This window comes from Neolamprologus multifasciatus, chromosome 2 (genome assembly GCF_963576455.1).
Source record: "Neolamprologus multifasciatus chromosome 2, fNeoMul1.2, whole genome shotgun sequence".
Taxonomy (NCBI): domain Eukaryota; kingdom Metazoa; phylum Chordata; class Actinopteri; order Cichliformes; family Cichlidae; genus Neolamprologus; species Neolamprologus multifasciatus.
In genome coordinates, this window is record NC_140440.1 from 8,962,785 (window position 1) to 8,983,275 (window position 20,491).

General features: G+C 41.3%; 1 protein-coding gene across 5 annotated transcripts in view; it reads left to right on the forward strand.

Annotated features, from left to right (window-relative positions):
- The window catches only part of LOC146523947 (LIM and calponin homology domains-containing protein 1-like), a 98,854-nt gene that overhangs the window by 32,219 nt on the left and 46,144 nt on the right, over positions 1-20,491 (forward strand). For all 5 annotated transcript variants that reach the window (XM_085178137.1, XM_085178146.1, XM_085178157.1 and 2 more), the window contains exons 2-4: positions 1,270-1,340; positions 3,637-3,706; positions 15,302-15,408. In XM_085178137.1, the coding sequence (XP_085034263.1) occupies positions 1,270-1,340; positions 3,637-3,706; positions 15,302-15,408 (248 nt within the window). The remainder of the gene's footprint in view (positions 1-1,269; positions 1,341-3,636; positions 3,707-15,301; positions 15,409-20,491) is intronic.

The following is a 20,491-nucleotide window of genomic DNA, read 5'->3' on the forward strand; positions in this document are numbered from 1 at the left end:
GTGAACCATCTGTTTGCACTGTAAGGCAGACTTTTAGGCCTCACACTCAGGCTTCACTCATTGCTTTTGTGCTGTCAACACCAGACACACAATGGCCTGTTCATAAGTGCTGCTGCCGTATGGAATAGTGGCAGTGAATAGCTAAATGTCAGCAAAGTGAAAAATTCTCTGCCACTTTCCTTTCACCGCTTATCTCTTTATCTGCCTCTCCTGAACACCAAACATCACGCCTCTCGTAGAAATGAGGCCTACTGTCGGCCCACTCATTGACACACAGCAGTCCATTTCTTTTGTAAGAGGTCCAGGTTCCCAAACTAGCCAAGAAGCTGACAGAAAGATCCAGCCAGGCCAGATACTCTACATCTCCACGCTTTTTCTTTTCCCCACAGCTGTGCAAACAAATGTGAAAGAAATTCTCAGGAAATTTAATCTTGTAATTGTTTTGGCTTTTAAAAGAGCATTCTAAAGAGGTCTCCTCATTTTACGCCAACTGTCTGCCAGCGTTTGTGGGAATAAATAGATTTTAAGTAGGCTTGGTCCTAAAAGTCTTGCAACAGCAGATTTTTGGAGGAGGAGGTAATTATTTCAACACTGGAGTTTCACTAAAGATAAGATTATCTATAAGATTGCTTATATTTTATCTATCTGTCTATTTGTCTGTCTGTGCAAAATGCATGTATGTGTTTGTCATTGACCAGTTTTACACATAAAAGTAGCTCAAAAAGCTTAAGAGCTTTAAAATAGAATCCAGAATCTCTTGCAGTAAAGAACAACCATCACTTCTCACAGTAACGGAAACGAAATGTCACATCTGAGATTCAAACATATCTGGTGCAATATTTGTCCAAGTAAATGCATGTTTTGTGATGTACAGTAGTTGTTCACATGCAAGCTGGCAGCTTTTTTTCCTCAGAGGGTCTGACCAACTATTACCCGATAAATCCCCTGTCCCACCACATTAGCCTGCCAGAGCCACTTGGCTGGGATGACTGCAGCTTATGTCAAGCTTGTTAGCGTTTAACGTTGTTGACTTGAGAGGGAGTTGATATATGTCCGAGAAGTCTTTGTGCACCTCTCCACACAATCGATCCAGTTCAAAGAAAGATTTAAAAGGTGTGCTGATAAGTGTTGCTTTTTGGTTTTCAGCAGTGAATGCTACTAAACACAATTTTTGGTGCACTTTTTTTTCATTCTTAATTTTTCTTTTAACCTGAAGCCCTCTTTACATGTTATATGTTGCTAACTCAATTCTTTTACTCCCATCTGCAGGCTGTGACAGGAAGATGTTTTGGTGAGAAGGATTTCCGAGGAGGTTTGGAGAATGGAATACTACTGTGCGAGTAAGTTGTGACTATATTTGTTATTGTTGCTGTTTTGTTTTTTTCTTATAATCTAGTAGCAGAATGTTACACATCTCTGGTTTGTACGTTTATTATTCTTGAATAGTTTTCAATGATTAGTCATCTTACCAATTCATTGTAATGTTTTTGTAATTTAATTGTACATATGCTGTTTGGTTTAATACTGTATTTGTTTCGGTATCATAATGCTCTGGTTGGTTAAATGAATTTTGAAGAGGAAGTGTAAACGTAAAATAATCACACACTATTTAAAGCGAATAGAAAGAACATTAGCAGTGAAGCAGGTTTTTGTTTCAAGTACTTTGAAGTGTGGTCCAGTGATCAGAAAGACTGGCGTCTGGTTCAATTGTCGTCTAGTTTGACTCTTGAACTGGTATACCCACTCATATTGAGTCGAGGTGCTGAAACGAGACTGAAAGCACTCACATGCACTTGCGCTTTCCTCTTCCACGTTCCAGTTGCTGCCGGTGTTGCACGAACGCAGTGTTTGTGCTGTCTTTATTGTGAATACAGATATCAGAGCCAATTTACTAGTGTGCCCACTGGTTTGGGGATTTCCAGGAAATCATGGAATATTTAGACGTGCAGTAGTACTGTAAGTCTCAAAAATAAAAGCCTGACATTGCTTTCTAAGTGACTGACAAAAGGGGGGCAAATTACAACCAAGTAAATAAAGACTAATTTAGCCATTTGTGCTGGATTAAAAGTGGCAATGCAAGTATTGCTATGGCATCATAAGATTTCCCTATTAAGTCCTGAGATAAAGTGACAGATGCTGTCGGAGAAATGGAAAGTCGTGCAATGTCTGAGATAATCTTGTCAGTAAATGGCTACAGATTGACTGTAGCCACTGTAGCAGATTGATTACAGACTGGGGATCATTGAAACAGTGCGTTTATAGAGGTCATTGGCAAGAGCTGTGATCAAAATAGTGAGTCCTTGGTTACTGGAGCATGTGACATCCTCTTGGCCCCAAAACTGCGCAACCAGTCAAGTAATTCATTTACATATAATTCAGGTAGAGAAGAGACCTGATTGAATCATACAGTTTAAATGCTCTCCAACCGCTTCCTCATTTTCCTGATATTCAAAGAATTAGGAAATGTCCCTGTACACACTCATAAGATTATTTGTTTATGCGTCTAGATTACTTTTGACTGTGCCTTTTGTTTTGATAATAGATGACACGTCTCACAGTTCAACCATGTTATGGCTGAAAGTGAAATTTTCAGGAGACACAAGTGGGCCTCTTTTCCCAGCATATAAGTTTGAATAATTCCATCAAAGCCACAAATGGGATTTGAAAACCATTTCCCCCAAAACATGTTTATAAACAAAGTCTTACATTTCGAAAAAGCAGACAAACATTCACATTCAAGGCAATTTTCAGAGTGAAAATATTGTCTTCTCTGATGCCATTACTCATTCTCCCCACCTACACATCTTAATATATTGGCATGTAGGTAGGATTAAGAACTGCCTTCTCCTGGGATCGTTCAGAATTATTCTGGGAAATATACAGTGTAGCAGGAAATCTTCAACTTAACGTAGGAGTACATGAGGCATGCTGAGGGAAAGAGAGTTCACTGAAAAGGTAAATTACAGCACTTCATCTCAAAATACCTGCTGAAATACTATGAACATCATAAGACTGTTGATATCTAATACCTCGTATCCAAGGGCGGATTTTTCCTTTTTAGAGGAGAATCATTACAGCGCTTCCTCTGATGAAAACACGCACAAAAGATGAAACTGGAGACAGAGAGGAAGGGAGAGAGAGGCGGGAATGCTGAAACTGCTTGTTCATGGCTGATAAGCGGGCAGAGTTTGAGGAATGCAATGTACTGTACACTTCCCGCCAAAAAGTTTTTGCATCGGCGTGGGTCTGATGAGAGACGACAGCACCAGGACAAACCTACTCATGTGTGCTTCCCTGTGATATAACATTTACTGGAACTAGTTAACAGGTCCCAGTGGGTGAAAGGAGCAGAAACGATTCTCCACTGTGATTTTAGGATGCGTCGTCGTTATAGACGTTCCAGAAGCCACAGGGGAGTTTTAGAAATGTTTCTTTATCCCTTTAGATTCCCCTTTCTTTTCTCTGTAGAGACACCCACAGTTTAAACCTATTCATGTATTTTGCCTGCAGTTATTTCATTCTGCTCTAGCGACATTTCAACTTTGAAATGCATGCTTTGAAGTATTGAAGTCAACTTGTCATTAAAAGAAGTTTTAAAGCCACGACTCTTCTTTTTTTTTATGCGTCTTTTGTCAGGTTGCTGAGCTCAATTAGACCTGGACTGGTGAAGAAAATCAACAGACTTCCAACACCGATTGCTGGCCTAGTAAGTGTTTTGGAATCATTCTTTAGACTGATTTACAGCATTTTAACCAAAACTGAAGACGAGAAGATGTTATTCTTGAATATTTTAACCATTTTATTGTTTGCTCCTTTTTCTATCATTGATTCAAAGCTGTCTAATATCAAAACTTGCTGTCATATTCAAAGTCTTTAGACTACAGGCCACATTTAATTATACATTCATACATCACTTTTTCCCATATGTTTCAAGATCTTTATCTTCCCCTCATTCTCAGGCATCCTTAGAATCACCAGTCAGCTTAATATAAATTTCTTTGAATTGTAGGAGGAAGCTGGGGTAGGCCACAGTTACCACTAAACACTCTGCCACCCACTTTGCTGATTAAAGTAAAGATATGAAACACATTTTCCGTAAAATAACAGCTTGTAAGGAAATGGCTTTTCTTCCATTCATCACCCCTCTCCCTCGCCCAAGTACTGTTGTGTCATTGTGGAATTTGGGTGAGCTGATACAATCTCTCAGGGAAAAACGTGTCGTTAAGTCTGCTTTTCAAAAGTTGCTGAGTAGCAGTAGTAGTAGAATTCAGTATCCTAAAGTTATGGATGTGAATTAGATGAAGTTTCTGTTACATTAAGTTGTTTCTTTGGTTTGTATTAAGATGGTGATTATGTTTGTTGCTGTGGTGCACAACAGCCAAAGTGTGCATTAGCAGTCGCATGTAACACTCAGCACTTAACAGCTTACTTATTGTACAGTTCTGCAGTGAACCAGATAATCTTGAGAGCCCTTGGCTATGAAATATACTGGATCACTGCAGGAACACAAAAAATCCACTTGAGGATTTTATACGTCCCAAAGTCATTTACTGCCTCAGCATTATTATTGGTGAGGTGCATCAAAACCAAAAGGATTTTTCAAAGATGTAGATGATAGAAACCTATTCCTGCTCCCAAAACCTCACATGGAAGTTGTTCATTGTTGTCTGTGGTTTTACTGAAGAATCCCAAGTCTGGGTCTTGCTTTGAATGAGATTCTGTGAATTGAAGTTGATCCGGACACTGATACTTTCCAGCTGAGTACAGTGCAATACAGTAGAGTTCTTTCATAACGACCTTAGACCTTAATCTGGATGAAGTGGCCTTTCAGGACCAGCACTCGCATGTAAACATAGTCACAGTGAAAGTTGATAGCATGTACTTCCATCTCTCTTCCCTTCATGAATAGCTTGTCAGTGTATAACTTCAGGCTGTCTTTGTATTTTTTTCATATTCACGTTTAATTTAACACCTTTTTTTTTTTGTAAATATAGAACACCAAGAGGTAAAAGTTTAAAAAAAAAGTGACAATTAAAACTATATTTTATTAGAGTCATTCTGAAAATGCATATGACTTATTTTGATCCTTTGGCAAATATCACTGTATTTAAGAAATAGGCAGTCTATTCTTGTATTGATAAGAAAACAACTGATGCTTTGCCCTGTTTTGTGTCATTGTGAAAGCTTCATCAGCTATTTAACTGTACTTTACACTGATGTGTTTTAGCAAAGAAAACTACTCTGGCAGAATGTTTCCTTAATAAAATGGAATTTCTGAATTAAATGTGGTGATTGTCTATGATAGCAGTTTAGAGCAGAAGTTCTGGTACTTCAGCAACAGAAAATATGTAGTTATTTAGATCATAACATCACAGATGAGGCATGGAGGCCGTGGTTGGGGCGGAATGGCTGCTCTTGTCTCACTGTGCCACTAATTGAGTGCTCTGACTATTAAAGAGCGTTGGATAATTACGCTGTCTTCACTATATGTTTTCTACCATAAAGTAATAGACTATTCAAACCTCTGTACTTGGATCATTGTTGCATTACTTCAGCAGAGTGGATATATTTTATCCACTCAGCTCATGGTTGTTGATGCTTTTCTGCTGAGCATCAAACCAACAGGAAAAAAAAAGCTTTAACACAAGGGATATTATAAATGAGCATCTTTAAGCTTATTTGACGCCTTTTGATGATATAAACCACAATCTGTAATCTGAAGATTTTTTGGTTATTAATTTATTCATGACCGTTTACACGGTTTATTATAAATACCAGGACACTCACATAAAACACCTGCAGAAGCTGCTCACTTCATGGACTCCACTTCATGGCTGAGTTTCTGTGGTTCCTAAACACTTCCACTTTGCAATAATATAACTCGTAGTTTATTGTGGAATACTTAGAAGTTTCAGTAGCAGGCTCTAATTGAGACTGTTTGTACAAACAGCTAAAGAGGTGTTGCCCATTACTTTTGTCCACATAGTGTATCTCTGGTGGCATGGTGATGCTATAGCTAGAACTGTTGCATCACTGTGTCCACTTGTGGCTACTCCATGTCCCAAAGTTATAAATAAAAAGAAATCTAATTAGCCTCAGGTGTAGACACTTAAAGGTCAAAAAACACAGCACAACCATTACTAATTAGCTCAAAGGGACAATCAGTAACCCATTGACTGCCTGTTTATACTACTAGCTAGAGGATAATATATAATAAAAGTTTAAACAAGAAAACAAAAAACGCGGCTGGATGTATATGTTCTGAATGAAGTGACTCGTTATACTTACAAAGTTTCATAGCTTTTAAGTTCCTGTGGCCTTGCAGGGATTTTTCTTCCTCTTGGCTTTGATTAGTGAGGTGAGAAATACATAAACAAGGGTCTGCTGTTATCTGGACGATCGTAATAAAACATAGCCTACTCCCCCTTCCTCTTCCTGTTTGGGGGCTAATGCGAAAACGAGTCTCTGTGGAGTTTAGGCTGTTTTATAATCACAGCAGCTACCTCAGTGTTTTGGCAGGTCAAGCTGTGTAGGTCAGTGTTCGCTGGTTGTGGCAGATTCTTATCCCAGGGATCTCTGGGTTGACTGGCATGCTCATGTCTTATAGTGTGTTAATAGACATGCAACGGTGATCTCCTGGCAAGATGAGTAGTGGTAATTAATTAATATGAATAGTAGTAATTAATCTGCTTGAACAGGCGTTTCATTAATTCAATTCAATTCAATTTTATTTATATAGCGCCAAATCACAACAAATGTCGCCTCAAGGCGCTTCATAGATACAGAGAAAAGCCCAACAATCATATGACCCCCTATGAGCAAGCACTTTGGCGACAGTGGGAAGGAAAAACTCCCTTTTAACAGGAAGAAACCTCCGGCAGAACCAGGCTCAGGGAGGGGCGGCCATCTGCTGCGACCGGTTGGGGTGAGAGAAGGAAGACAGGATAAAGACATGCTGTGGAAGAGAGACAGAGATTAATAACAGATACGATTCAATACAGAGAGGTCTGTTAATACATAGTGAGTGAGAAAGGTGACTGGAAAGGAAAAACTCAATGCATCATGGGAATCCCCCGGCAGCCTACATCTATTGCAGTATAACTAAGGGAGGATTCAGGGTCACCTGGTCCAGCCCTAACTATATGCTTTAGCAAAAAGGAAGGTTTTAAGCCTAATCTTAAAAGTAGAGATAGTGTCTGTCTCCTGAATCCAAACTGGAAGCTGGTTCCACAGAAGAGGGGCCTGAAAACTGAAGGCTCTCCCTCCCATTCTACTTTTAAATACTCTAGGAACAACAAGTAGGCCTGCAGAGCGGGAGCGAAGTGCTCTAATAGGGTGATATGGTACTACAAGGTCATTAAGATAAGATGGGGCCTGATTATTTAAGACCTTGTATGTGAGGAGCAGGATTTTGAATTCAATTCTGGATTTAACAGGAAGCCAATGAAGGGAAGCCAAAACAGGAGAAATATGCTCTCTCCTTCTAGTCCCTGTCAGTACTCTTGCTGCAGCATTTTGGATTAACTGAAGGCTTTTCAGTGAGTTTTTTGGACATCCTGATAATAATGAATTGCAGTAGTCTAGCCTGGAAGTAATAAATGCATGAACTAGTTTTTCAGCGTCACTCTGAGACAGGATATTTCTAATTTTAGAGATGTTGCGCAAATGGAAGAACGCAGTCTTACATATTTGTTTAATATGTGCGTTGAAGGACATATCCTGGTCAAAAATGACTCCAAGGTTCCTCACAGTGTTACTGGAGGCCAAGGTAATGCCATCCAGAGTAAGAATCTGGTTAGATACCATATTTCTAAGCTTTTCAGCGCCGAGTACAATGACCTCAGTTTTATCTGAGTTAAGAAGCAGAAAGTTAGTGGCCATCCAAGTCTTTATGTCTTTAAGACATTCCTGCAGTTTAACTAATTGGTGTGTGTTATCTGGCTTCATGGACAGATAGAGCTGGGTGTCATCTGCATAGCAGTGAAAATGTATGCTATGTCTTCTAATGATGCTGCCTAGGGGAAGCATGTATAATGTAAACAGAATTGGTCCTAGCACCGAACCCTGTGGAACTCCATAATTAACCTCAGTGTGTGAAGAGGACTCTCCATTTACATGCACAAATTGGAGTCTATTAGATAGATATGATACAAACCACTGCAGTGCAATACCTGTAATACCTACAGCATGTTCTAATCGCTCTAATAGAATATTATGGTCAACAGTATCGAATGCTGCACTAAGGTCAAGAAGGACAAGCACAGAGATGAGTCCACTGTCAGAGGCCATAAGAAGATCATTTGTAACCTTCAATAAAGCTGTTTCTGTGCTGTGATGAACTCTGAAACCTGACTGAAACTCTTCAAATAAACCATTCCTCTGCAGATGATCTGTTAGCTGTTTGACAACTACTCTTTCAAGGATTTTTGATATGAAAGGAAGGTTGGAGATTGGCCTATAATTAGCTAAGACTGCTGGGTCTAGAGATGGCTTTTTGAGTAAAGGTTTAACTGCAGCCACCTTGAAGGCCTGTGGTACATAGCCGATTATTAGAGATAGGTTGATCATATATAAGATCGAAGAATTAATCAATGGCAGGACTTCTTTGAGCAGTTTTGTAGGAATGGGGTCTAAAAGACACGTTGATGGTTTGGAGGAAGTAATTATTGAAGTTAACTCAGAAAGATCGATTGGAAAAAAAGAGTCTAACTTAACATCAATGGTACTAAGAGTAGCTGTAGATAATATTACATCTGTGGGATGATTATTGGTAATTTTTTCTCTAATGATAAAAATTTTATTTGTGAAGAAGTTCATGAAGTCATCACTAGTTAACGTTAAAGGGATGGTTGGCTCAACAGAGCTCTGACTTTTTGTCAGCCTGGCTACAGTGCTGAAGAGAAACCTGGGGTTGTTCTTATTTTCTTCAATCAGTGATGAGTAGTAAGCTGTTCTGGCTTTGCGGAGGGCTTTCTTATAAAGCAACAAACTATTTCTCCAGGCTAAATGATGATCCTCTAAATTTGTGACACGCCATTTCCTCTCCAGATTACGAGTCATCTGCTTTAGGGTACGTGTTTGAGAATTATACCACGGGGTCAGGTACTTCTGATTAGAGACCTTAGTTTTCACTGGAGCTACAGTATCCAGAGTCGTACGTAGTGAGGAGGTGAAATTATTAACAAGATAATCGACCTCTGTTGGGGTAGCGTTCAGATAGCTGCTCTGCTCTGTGTTGGTACAGGGCATTGACGATGATAACAGTGGCTGGATTATATTCTTAAACTTAGTTACAGCGCTTTCAGAAAGACATCTACTTTGATAAAGTCCACTCTCCACTGCTGCGTAATCAATTATTGTAAATGTAAATGTTATCAAGAAATGATCAGACAGGAGAGGGTTTTCAGGAAACACTGTTAAATGTTCAGTTTCTATGCCATATGTTAAAACAAGATCTAGAGTGTGATTAAAGTGGTGGGTGGGTTCTTTTACATTTTGAGAGAAACCAATTGAGTCTAACAACAGATTAAATGCCATGTTGAGGCTGTCATTTTTAGCATCTACATGGATGTTAAAATCACCCACAATAATTATTTTATCTGAGCTCAGAACTAAATTAGATATAAAGTCTGAGAAATCAGACAGAAACTCTGTGTAAGGCCCAGGTGGACGATAGATGATAACAAGTAAGACTGGTTTCTGAGTTTCACAGCTGGGGTGGACAATGCTAAGCATCAGGCTTTCAAATGAATTAAAAGTCTGTCTTGGTCTTTCATTAATTAATAGACTGGTGTGAAAAATTGCTGCCACACCACCCCCTCGACCTGTGCTTCGAGATTTCTGGTAGTTAGAATGACTCGGGGGTGTTGATTCATTTAAACTAACATAATCATCCTGCTGCAACCAGGTTTCTGTAAGGCAGAGTAAATCAATTTGTTGATCAATTATTAAGTCATGTACTAACAGAGACTTGGAGGAGAGAGACCTAATATTTAATAATCCACATTTCACTGTTTTACTCTTTGGTTCAGATGTGGATACTGTATTGTTCTTTCTTTGTGATTGTTTAAGTTGTTGTTGCTGGTTTTAGTTTGTTTTTTGTCTTTTTGGAAGCAGACACAGTCTCTATGGAGATGGGTTTTTGGGGGGGTAGCAGGAGGAGAGAAGCTGCAGAGAGGCGTGTAAGACTGCAACTCTGCTTCCTGGTCCCAACTCTGGATAGTCATGTTTTGAGGGGTTTAATAAATTTGTCGATATTTCTAGAAATGAGAGCTGCTCCATCCAAAGTGGGATGGATGCCATCTCTCCTAACAAGACCAGGTTTCCTCCAGAAGGTTTGCCAATTATCTATGAAGCCCACATCGTTTCTGGGACACCACTCAGACAGCCAGCAATTTAAGGAGAACATGCGGCTAAACATGTCACTCCTGGTCTGATTGGGGAGGGGACCAGAGAAAACTACAGAGTCCGACATTGTTTTGGCAAAGTTACACACCGATTCAATATTGATTTTAGTGACCTCCGATTGGCGTAACCGGGTGTCATTACTGCCGACGTGAATTATGATTTTATTGAATTTACGTTTACCCTTAGCCAGCAGTTTTAAATTTCCTTCAATGTCGCCTGCTCTGGCCCCTGGAAGACAATTGACTATGGTTGCCGGTGTCTCTAGCTTCACATGTCTGAGAACAGAGTCACCAATTACCAGAGTTTGACCCCCGGCGGGTGTGTCACCGAGTGGGGAAAAACGGTTAGACACATGAACGGGTTGGTGGTGTACCTGGGGCTTCTGTTTAGGACTACGCTTCCTTCTCACCGTTACCCAGCCTTTCCCCAGCTGCTTGGGGTCTGCCGGGGAACAGCTAGCGGGGCCTACGCTATCTTCGGCTGCACCAGCTACAGGGGCCTGGCTAGCTAAGGGTGAGAGCAGGGTGCAAAGCCGAGTCTCCAATTCAGTAATCCTGGCCTCCAGAGCTGCAAATATGCTACATTTGTTACAGATATCATTACTGCTAAAGGAGGCCGAGGAGTAACTAAACATCTGACACAATGAGCAAGAAAGTGCAGAAGGGACAGGTGAAGTAGCCATGGTGCTAACGGGTCGGCTACGAGCTAAGCTAGCGAAACAGTACAGAGACAGTGAGTGAATACTATGAATTAGGTAGTGAGTACACAGAAAGTGTGCTTCGGATGAAGCACGTGAAGATTATACTGTGAAAAAATAATGTATTTAAAAGTTGTTAATTAAACTGCTAAGCAAATAAGCTACTCAGAAACACCACTGTGTTTGAGCAGGAACAGGAAGCGATACTATACCACAGAGCGAGCGAGCGAACACCAAGTGACAGCGCCACCCAGATGCGTCTCAAACACAAAGAGTGAAATGTTCATTAGTTCATTAGTCATTAGACATGACATTTATTAGATCAAGTGTTTTATATTATTTTTAATAATAAACACTGGTATGTTACATAAATGCCTTCCAATTTGAACTTTACATATTTTGCATATCAATTTTAAAAATTCTATGACTCATTTTTGAAAAAATATAAAAGTGTATGCTGTCAACTCAAAATTTCATCTTGATCAAGTTGAAGACTTTCTTTTTTCAGTTTGAAGCAAAATTAATTATCCTGTTGTCATTAGAATATCTGTAAACCTGATTCACCACTGCAGTAAAAATTGAGCCATATTAAACTTTGCACCGTTAGAATAATTTATATGACTGATAGCTCTGAAAAATGCATTTCATATTTGGATATCTGAGGTGATCTGTGGGTGGCTTACCAAGTCTTTTGCAGTGTTTTTCTTGAAAGGGACAAAAACAATTGTCCAACATCAGGCCTTAAACTCTGACCTGCTTCCCTGAGAAAGTTGTTGTTCTAATTACGACATTTATCAAATTCCAGTGAAGGTTAAGTCTGAAGAAATCCAAACATATAAAACTAATTTGACCTTTACGTCTCGGAATATGTGACCAATGTGTTAGCTAAAGAACATATGTTCTGATGTTTGTAAAATTAATTTACATTCCATTCTAATTCATACAAATTTCACCACAATGCTGAGAATGGACAGAGTGAACAGGGGCTTTATTTCTGAGTCTACCTCCAGACATCTGGTCCTCCTCCAAACACATTGAGCTGTCAGTCATTTCTTTGTGGTAGACACCCAGTTTCCTGTGGCAAGGACCTGCATATCAGAACAAAGTTATACTCCCTTCCTTAAAAACGCACACACACACTCTTTCTGAGCTCTACCACCTGAGCTACAGGGTGGCTGTAGCTCAGGTGGTAGAGCAGGTCATCCACTGATCGGAAGGTTGGTGGTTCGATTTCTGGCTTCCCCTAGTCTACATGCCAAATATCCTTGGGCAAGATACTAACCCCAAATTGCTCTCCAATGCATCCATCAGAATATGAATGTGTGTGAATGTTAGCTATGAAGCACTTAGAAAGATGTGCTTGTGCGAATGGGTGTGAATGGGTGAATGCACAAGTTGTGTAAAGCGCTTTGAGTGCTCAGATGAGTAGAAAAGCGCTATATAAGAACCAGTCCATTTACCATTTCCAAGTATCCACTAAATTACCCCTTTATCTATCATGTTAGTTGCTAACAAATGAGCCGGATAAATCCCCTTTTGTTATTGTTATTTAGTCTGGTTCCAGACTACATGATATTAGAACTAAACAGAGAAAAATGTGAGATGAAACTGCTTAATTGGAAACAAGATTAAGTTCCTCTTTCACACTACCATATCCCCTGAGTATAGATGGATGGACTATAGATAGATAATTGACAAGATGAGACACTGTTTATAGAAATACTGTGTATGTATGTGTCTGTATTTACCAACCAGGTTAAATCATTAATTGCATTATTCTGTAACCACAACATTTCGCCTGCAGCAGAAATGTGTGTTACTTTGTGTTATGCACAACATTGAAGTCACAAATCTACCGTTTACTTGCCAAGTGGGAGTATCAGCAGTGCTTGCAGCAGCCATTATCTTTGCTTATAGGTTAACACACACCTGTAAAAATGTGATTATGCATTCCTCTAGTCAAAGGGTCATTCAGCAGTTTAGGGTGATACAGCCTACAAAAATAATGCATAACTGCTGTGATTTTCTGAGCTGTCTTTTTTCCATCTTGTTTGTGAGCAAGAGAGCTCTCTGCTCTGGTTGCAGCTCTATAAAAACATTGCAGAACCAACTGTCAACCTGAAAGTACATGGGTAAAATGTTGATAATTATTTTAACCACTTTCTATGCTGCCAACTTGCAAGCACAGCAACATCTAGTCAAGTAGTTGTACACTTCCCTTGTTTGCAATGCTTTTAGTGTCTATGCAACAGTTTATCTTGTGATTTACTTGAGTTGGATAATGCAATCATTGTTTATTCAGCTCAGCTTATCATATCTAAATCTAGAAAAGGATATTACAATGTTTGTCATTGTTAATTATTGTAAAGGTGATAATTAATCATATCTATGCATGCTTCTTGGTTCTTTTTTTTTAAAGATCTGTATTGTATTTGGTCTCATATTCAACTTTCTGCAATTTCAGATGTTAGGCAACAGCTCAGAGTAGACTCATTATGTCTGCTTAAAGATATTATTTGAGACTAAGATCCAAGTTTTTGTGTGAGAAAAATAAAACATGTTTGCCTTCCCTGTGTTACATCAGTATGATGATCATATTCTTAGAGTATGTTTCACAAAAATTCTAATCATCCTCCTTTGCGAGTTAGATGATTCCTTGTTCCAAGTGTTAACTCATTTCTTGTGTCTGGAAAATAAATACTAGTATTAATCAAATGCAGCTGATGTGAAACCCCTTTGTTTTGAAGTTTAATATGACCTTGATCGGCTTAATCCTGCGGCAGGTGAGTCATTTCAGAAGTAAAATTTCTCAAAAAGACCTTGCTGGTCCTGTTAGAGAGATATCCTAGCGTAAGTGTGTATATCTTTGGGTGGGGTTGCCTCACCAGGAGAGCAGAGATGGCACTGTCCCAAAAACACAGGAAGCTGCAGGGTGGATTTGGAGGGGTAGTTTGCTACAGTTGGAAAAGGATCGTGAGAACAAGTGCATGCAAGTGTGCATGTTTGTCATTGCACCCATGCATGTTTTGTTTTTTTTAATTTTACACTTGGTAGTGTGAATATTTCAAAAATAGTTTATTTAAAGCAGCATTTTGTGCAAGCGCATGTATACAAGTACAGTGTGTTTGTGTTTGGCATGTGAGAGGGAGAGAGTGTGTTTGGGACAATTGGGGTGGAGAGGAAATGGTGACACCCTGAGAGAGAAAGGGAGAAAAGGGTTTAGGTTGTGGCCCTCTGAAAGACTGAGAGACATAGAAACAAAGAGAGCGGGAGAACCTGGGAACTGGAGAGGAGAGCCTGGCTCAGGTTGCGTCCAACAAAGAGTTTGTCAGAGAGCAAAGGAGAGCGAGGGAGAAGGACTAAGACAATGGGCAGAGTAAAACATTGAGGAGAGAAGGAAGGAAGGAATTGGAGAAGAAGCCGATAAACAAGAAGCAGGAAATATTTGAACAGAGGAACCCGTCAAGAGCGAAAGCTGGAGTAATCTGAGAGATGAGATGTACGAAAGCTGGGCACAAAACCTGATGGTGTCACATTTCTGTTGAGCAGGTATCCTGATTTTTATGGCGAGACTCCTTGTTTGTGTGTGTTTCTGTGCAGGATAGAAAGTATCTGGTCATTTCAGTGTGTTTGGCTGACAGAGACCTTGGAAATGTTTGTGGGACATGGTTCATGTGGGATAATTTAAGAGAATGTTGACATTTTCTCTCTTTAGCTGTTAGTGTGCAAAGATGTTTCTACCAGGAGTTCAGTCTATTTAATCGAAAAGAAAATATAAAATTGGGGTGGGGGGGATTACTATGCCAATGAAAATAAATGAAGTAGACATACTCAGAAGGGCTAGAACTGTGTCAACAGAATCACTTTTAGCAGTTAATATTGATTTATATATTCATTCCCTTTATTTTTAGATGAACTTTGATTTGATGAAATAATGAGCCAGGCAACATGTTGATTTAAATGTTTAAGTCAATAAGTGATCTGTCTCATCTGTGTGACTCGCATGTTTCGAGTAGTTCAGTGTATATTCATGTTAAATGATCTGGTCCTTCTTGCAGAGTTTGCATTTAGAATAGAATAATAGAATAATAAAATTCTGTAATTATAATAGAAAGTGTATATTAGTTGAGGTCTGATGTAGCTTTTCTTTCTGTCTCCTAGTATTTATCCCAATGAAATTGTGCTTTCGCTCTACAGGACAACCTCAGTGTGTTTTTGCGTGGCTGTGAGGAGTTAGGACTGAAGGGCTCCCAGCTCTTTGACCCTGGAGACCTGCAGGACACATCAACACGCCCCACGGCCAAGTAAGACTCGACCACTTGAGTTATGTTCCACAGATAATATCTACCATTTGAACAAGTTGAGTCCTGCAGAGTTGACTGTGTAGATTTGACCATATATACTGTATGTAGAAAAGTCTTAGATAAAACATAGATACACGGATGACAAAAAAAGAGCCTAAAAGTTAGTTGATGAATTTTAATCAGTTTGCTTAGTTTGTGAATGTCTTAGAATTTACTGTTTTTTGCGCTCTGTTTGTTGACACTGTTACTGTGGCGCTAACTAAAGGTGACAGTTTTAAAATAAAACTTACTAATGTGAGCTTTAAATTATTTATAGCTTTGACATTTATTTACACAAGACTCTCTCTACATCTCTCTACAAAACAGTGAGGGTGCTGTTCTTTCATAGTAAAGTGAAGCTTTGGTGAATGGAATTTTCTTAAATGTTTCTCTGCTTCAGAAGGTAAATATCTCCACATTTACCTTTGGAGATATTTTTCTCTGTTGTTATAGGACAGTTGTTTAAACTTTTTTTTTTTACTTATTCTTATCACATTTAAATTGAGGTTTAAATTTTCAAACAAGACAAAAAAAAAAACTGTATTTCCTAAAATTCTTTGTTGGAAATGCTTTATATCACTAGATGGTGATGGTGAACACTTTTAGCCTGCTTGTCTCAAACACTGGTTGTGCATTTCTTTGTCTCACTTTGTCAGTAACCCGTCTGTCATCAGACAATCAAGCAGTTCACTGAAACACAAATAAGTAGACGGGAGTCAATGGAAGTTTGATGAGCCTGTGCCAGTGAAGCAACAATGGCATATCTGTGAGACACAATTGGTCTCTGTCCAAATAAAACACAAGGGTGTGCATCACACACTGAACCATGACTCCTACTTTGTTGCTTGGTAACAAAGCCAACTGCATCTAGCTTTTCATACTGTATATGTGTTTGTGTGAATATGTGGGTGTTTCTGTGTCTTTGGCATGCACTGTCTGCTGGCTGTGTATTACCAAGGTTTCATTCACAGAAGGGTTTTAAAGGTGCTTTTGGAGATGGGGCAATGCATCTCTATTTTGTTTGCGTCTCTATTTATTTATTCTTGATTCGGCATGTGCACATATCTACAAGTATAATCATTTAGTTAATGTAAGAAAGGTCTAAAATTGCCAATCAAGATTGTTAGATGAAGAGGGACATATAATTGTGTCATTTTCATAACACTGTTTACAACTGGTTTTGAGTGATGTGGTAAAAAAGAAAAATGTAGGTATATATCGAAACAAAGAACAGGGGCCCAGGATAGAGCCTTGGGTAACAACACAATTAAATTGGGCGACTCATTAGCATTCATAGTGAGCCTGTACCTAATATGCCACAGGGTGATTTTTTTTTCTCTTTCTGTCATTGAGTGTTTAATAGCATCTCCAAAAACATGCAGGCAGTAATATATTAAAAATGATGCAATCTGGATTTATATTTACTCAATACACCATTGCTTCTGTTGACATGTTAAAATGGAACTTTGCTTTCATTGTACAAGTAGCCCTGCACTTCATCTGGTGCTTAGGTAACTCTCTCACATATAGAAGGTTATTTCCTACACCTTTACTCTTCTAGAAAACTTTGGACAGCTAGGGCTCAGACAAACAGATTGTAGTGCACTGTGAGCTGAGGAATAGAATATCTACTGTTCCTGTTGATGGTCATGGCTCATTTTCCAGGATAAGCAATGGTTTGCCAGGTAGTGGAGATGAGAGGAGATGACAGCTGTGTTTCTGTTCAGCAGTCTAGTGGATTTCACAGAAAATTTTGAAATGCTGTAAAATATAAAACACAGGTTAAATCGTTACCTCAGTTGCATTATCCGTAAATATACTGATTATGGCTAAGTTAATGCTACTGGCAGTAATTATGGAAACCATTTAATGCTTTCATCAAAAATAAATAAAGATTAACTCATAAGCAGAAAGAATAATGTTACTGTCATCACATAGCATAGAGCTAATAGAGGGAAATGTCTTGGTAGTTATGTCTAACAAAAAATATAGTGTAAATAATAAATTATGACTTTCAAAGCCAGATTATAAAATCTAATCACATGAGAGAATTTTTTTAGAAATAACTAGCTAGCCCATTTGTAAAGGCGTTTTAAAATGTTTTTGTTTTTTCAGCCAAGTTACTTTATATCAGTTTTATTTCTATATACTAGGGATGCAACGATACACAAAATTCACGGTTTGGTTTGATACTTTGGTGTCACGGTTCGATATCCTTCTGGGGTCTATTCTCTTTTTTTTTTTTTTTTTTGCCTGTCCCGTTTGGCTCTTTTGCCATCAGAATTATTGTCTAAAGGCGAAGAAAGATGCCCAACGGATTTTCTTTACCAAATTGACCATCCCAGCTTTGCCGTAATGGTCCATTTGATTCACCTTTTATTCTTTATTTTATTTTCACTTGCTGAATACGGGACAGACTTGACTGGGGGAAAGAAAAGGGAGAAAGAAAGAGGGAAAGAAAAACAGTTGAGAAGAGGGACGGGGGAGAAGGGCAAAAAACAAAAACCAACAGAATAAGCAGAAAAAAAAAAATACATATATCAATCACCTGGATCACCTGTTGAGAAAGAAAAAAGAAAACAAGCAGAAGAAAACGAGAGTAATACAATAAACAACATCACAATGATATATGGGAATATGACAGTAAATACTAAATATTAAACATTATTGTGCAGCACGTAAGATCGACAGCACAGTGTGCATTGAGGTAGGAGCCAAAAAGGGTGTAGTTTGTGTGTGTGATCACCCGTGTGTACACCTGTGAGCATGGACGCGCTTGTTTTCTTAAAAGGTTCCCTCATGTAATGATCTGCTAGAGGGTGTGGGGGGCCACTGCCCCGTCCTCCAGGGCATGAAGCAGGTATGGAGGAGATCAAAACTCCAGACATCCAGAGGCCCCCAGAACACAAGAGACCAAGGAAGACCAACAGAGGGGCAGCCGTGCCACTGTCCCAGAAAGAGCTGAGGAGAGTCCCAGATGAGGGGTCACCCAGCAGCCACGGAGCAGAAGCCAGGGGGGGTTGCAGTGACGTGCCCGTGAGCTCCGCCGGCAGCCAGCTGTGCCTGAGTGACCGAGCCCCAGGCCGAGAGGCCGGGGGCACCCCACCTCCGAAGTGGCCCAAGCGAGCCCCAGGCTCCAGGCCCCGATAAGCAGCCGCCAAGGAGTGAGCCGGTGGGTACCCGGACGCCCACCCCCGGACACAAAGAACCACCAACGCACCGATGTCTGAGGGAGTCCGCCCCCGGCAGGGGAAGTGGTGGGGGGAGATAGGCCTCCAAACCTTGGAGGGCCTGAGCTGTCCTCAGAGAGGTGGCGTCTGATACCCAACCTGACATATGGACAGAGACATACAGGCACACACAGATACAAACATCCATTCCCACCCTCATGCTCTCATATGCACTTACTCCACACTCAACCAACGTGGAGACAGACATAAAGAGACGCTGTACACACAATCACACTCCCCAAGCGTACTCTACGAACCGGGTCTAGGTACCCTTGCCCCTGGAGGGGAGAACTGCACCCAGACCCAGGTTGTGTTACCCTTTTCCCTGCGGTGGGGAGAAGCAGACCGCCCCGACTCCGCAGCAGCAGGGAGGCCCCACATTCCGGACCCCAGTCGGACGGCCAACTCCTCCTCCTAGCCCCCCTGCTCCAGCAGACCGCAGAGAACGAGGGTGAGAGAAGACTCCTAACCTCCCTCCACCCGCTCATTGTAGTGTTGATGTATGTGTGTTCTAAGGTGCATTTAAAACCCAGGAGGGCATGGAGCTACCTGCCAGAGAGCAGCAGGTAAGCGCATAGTCCCTCCTGCTAGCCCTCAATGTCTACGTGTATTTAAAATTGAGAGGTGGGCAACGACGCCAGGGGTGAGGTGTACACCCTGACGGTAATTGGGATTCCGTGTAGCGTGCCCACCCCCAAGATCCTATATGTATGTGTAATGAGAGTGTGAGTAATGTGAATGTCTAAGTTGCGGGATAAAATTGAGGCAGAGGCAGCCAGAAGGGGACAGAGGGGGGGGTTACCTCCTCTGCACCCTGGTGACACACCCCTACTCCAAGGCCCTGCATGTGTGGGTGGTTGTGGTGGAGCGGGAAGAGGGAGGCAGCTGGAGATGGGGAGGGAAGGAAGGGAGGGGCAAGTGACCCCTCCCTGGGGCCAGCTCCCCCGCTGACCCCAGTAGGCACCCCCATACTCCGCAACCCGCCAGGGAAGGGGGGCCCAGGCCCATCCGAACCGGGGCCCAGTGCAGCGGCGCCGCCCGGCCCCACAGAGCCCGGGGCAGTCCACCCAACCCCACCACAGAGAAAACTGCACCCACCCCATCATCCACTCATCTTCCAGACTACATAAGACAATAGACGCCCAGGCTGAGATCTTCCTCCACCTCTCCTGTATCTCCCCCTCTTGCAGAGAGAGTTCCTGAGAGAGGAAAGCTCCTGCAAGATGTGACAACCCCCCCCCCCCACCAGTTGAAGAGCCCCCCAGGTGGCTCGGCGCACCGGCGGCACCCTGCGCCAGTGGTGGGCCCCCATATACCCACCGGCCCACAACCCCGGCAACACACCAACCAGGACCCAGGCCCCCGAGGCCCGGCCAGGGCCCCAGGCCAGAGCCGGAGCGCCCCCAGAACCTCACGCCCGTCCCGGACCCACCCAGGGGCAGCCAGGCTACCAGGTCAGTAACCCCCGTCCGTCAGCACAGACCCTCCCCTAGCCCTGCTGCACGTAGCCACGAGGAAACCGTCACCTAAGAGCCAACAGAGCCCCTAATTGGCCATGACCGCTACCCCGGGTTGAGCCCCCCAAGGAAGATGCTCCCGGGGAACCCCCCGACGCCCTAAGCCTGACCCTACCCCCACACCAATCACAACAGTGAAGGCGAGACCAAAATATGACCCCCCACCCCCACTAGGTGATGGAGCTGATCAGAGGAGCCCAGAGCGATTGATCTGATGTGGTGGCAGAGGCTGTATCAAGACTAATGTAATCTAATAGATAATTTCTATATTGGTTAGAATTAAGATTGTTTTTATTT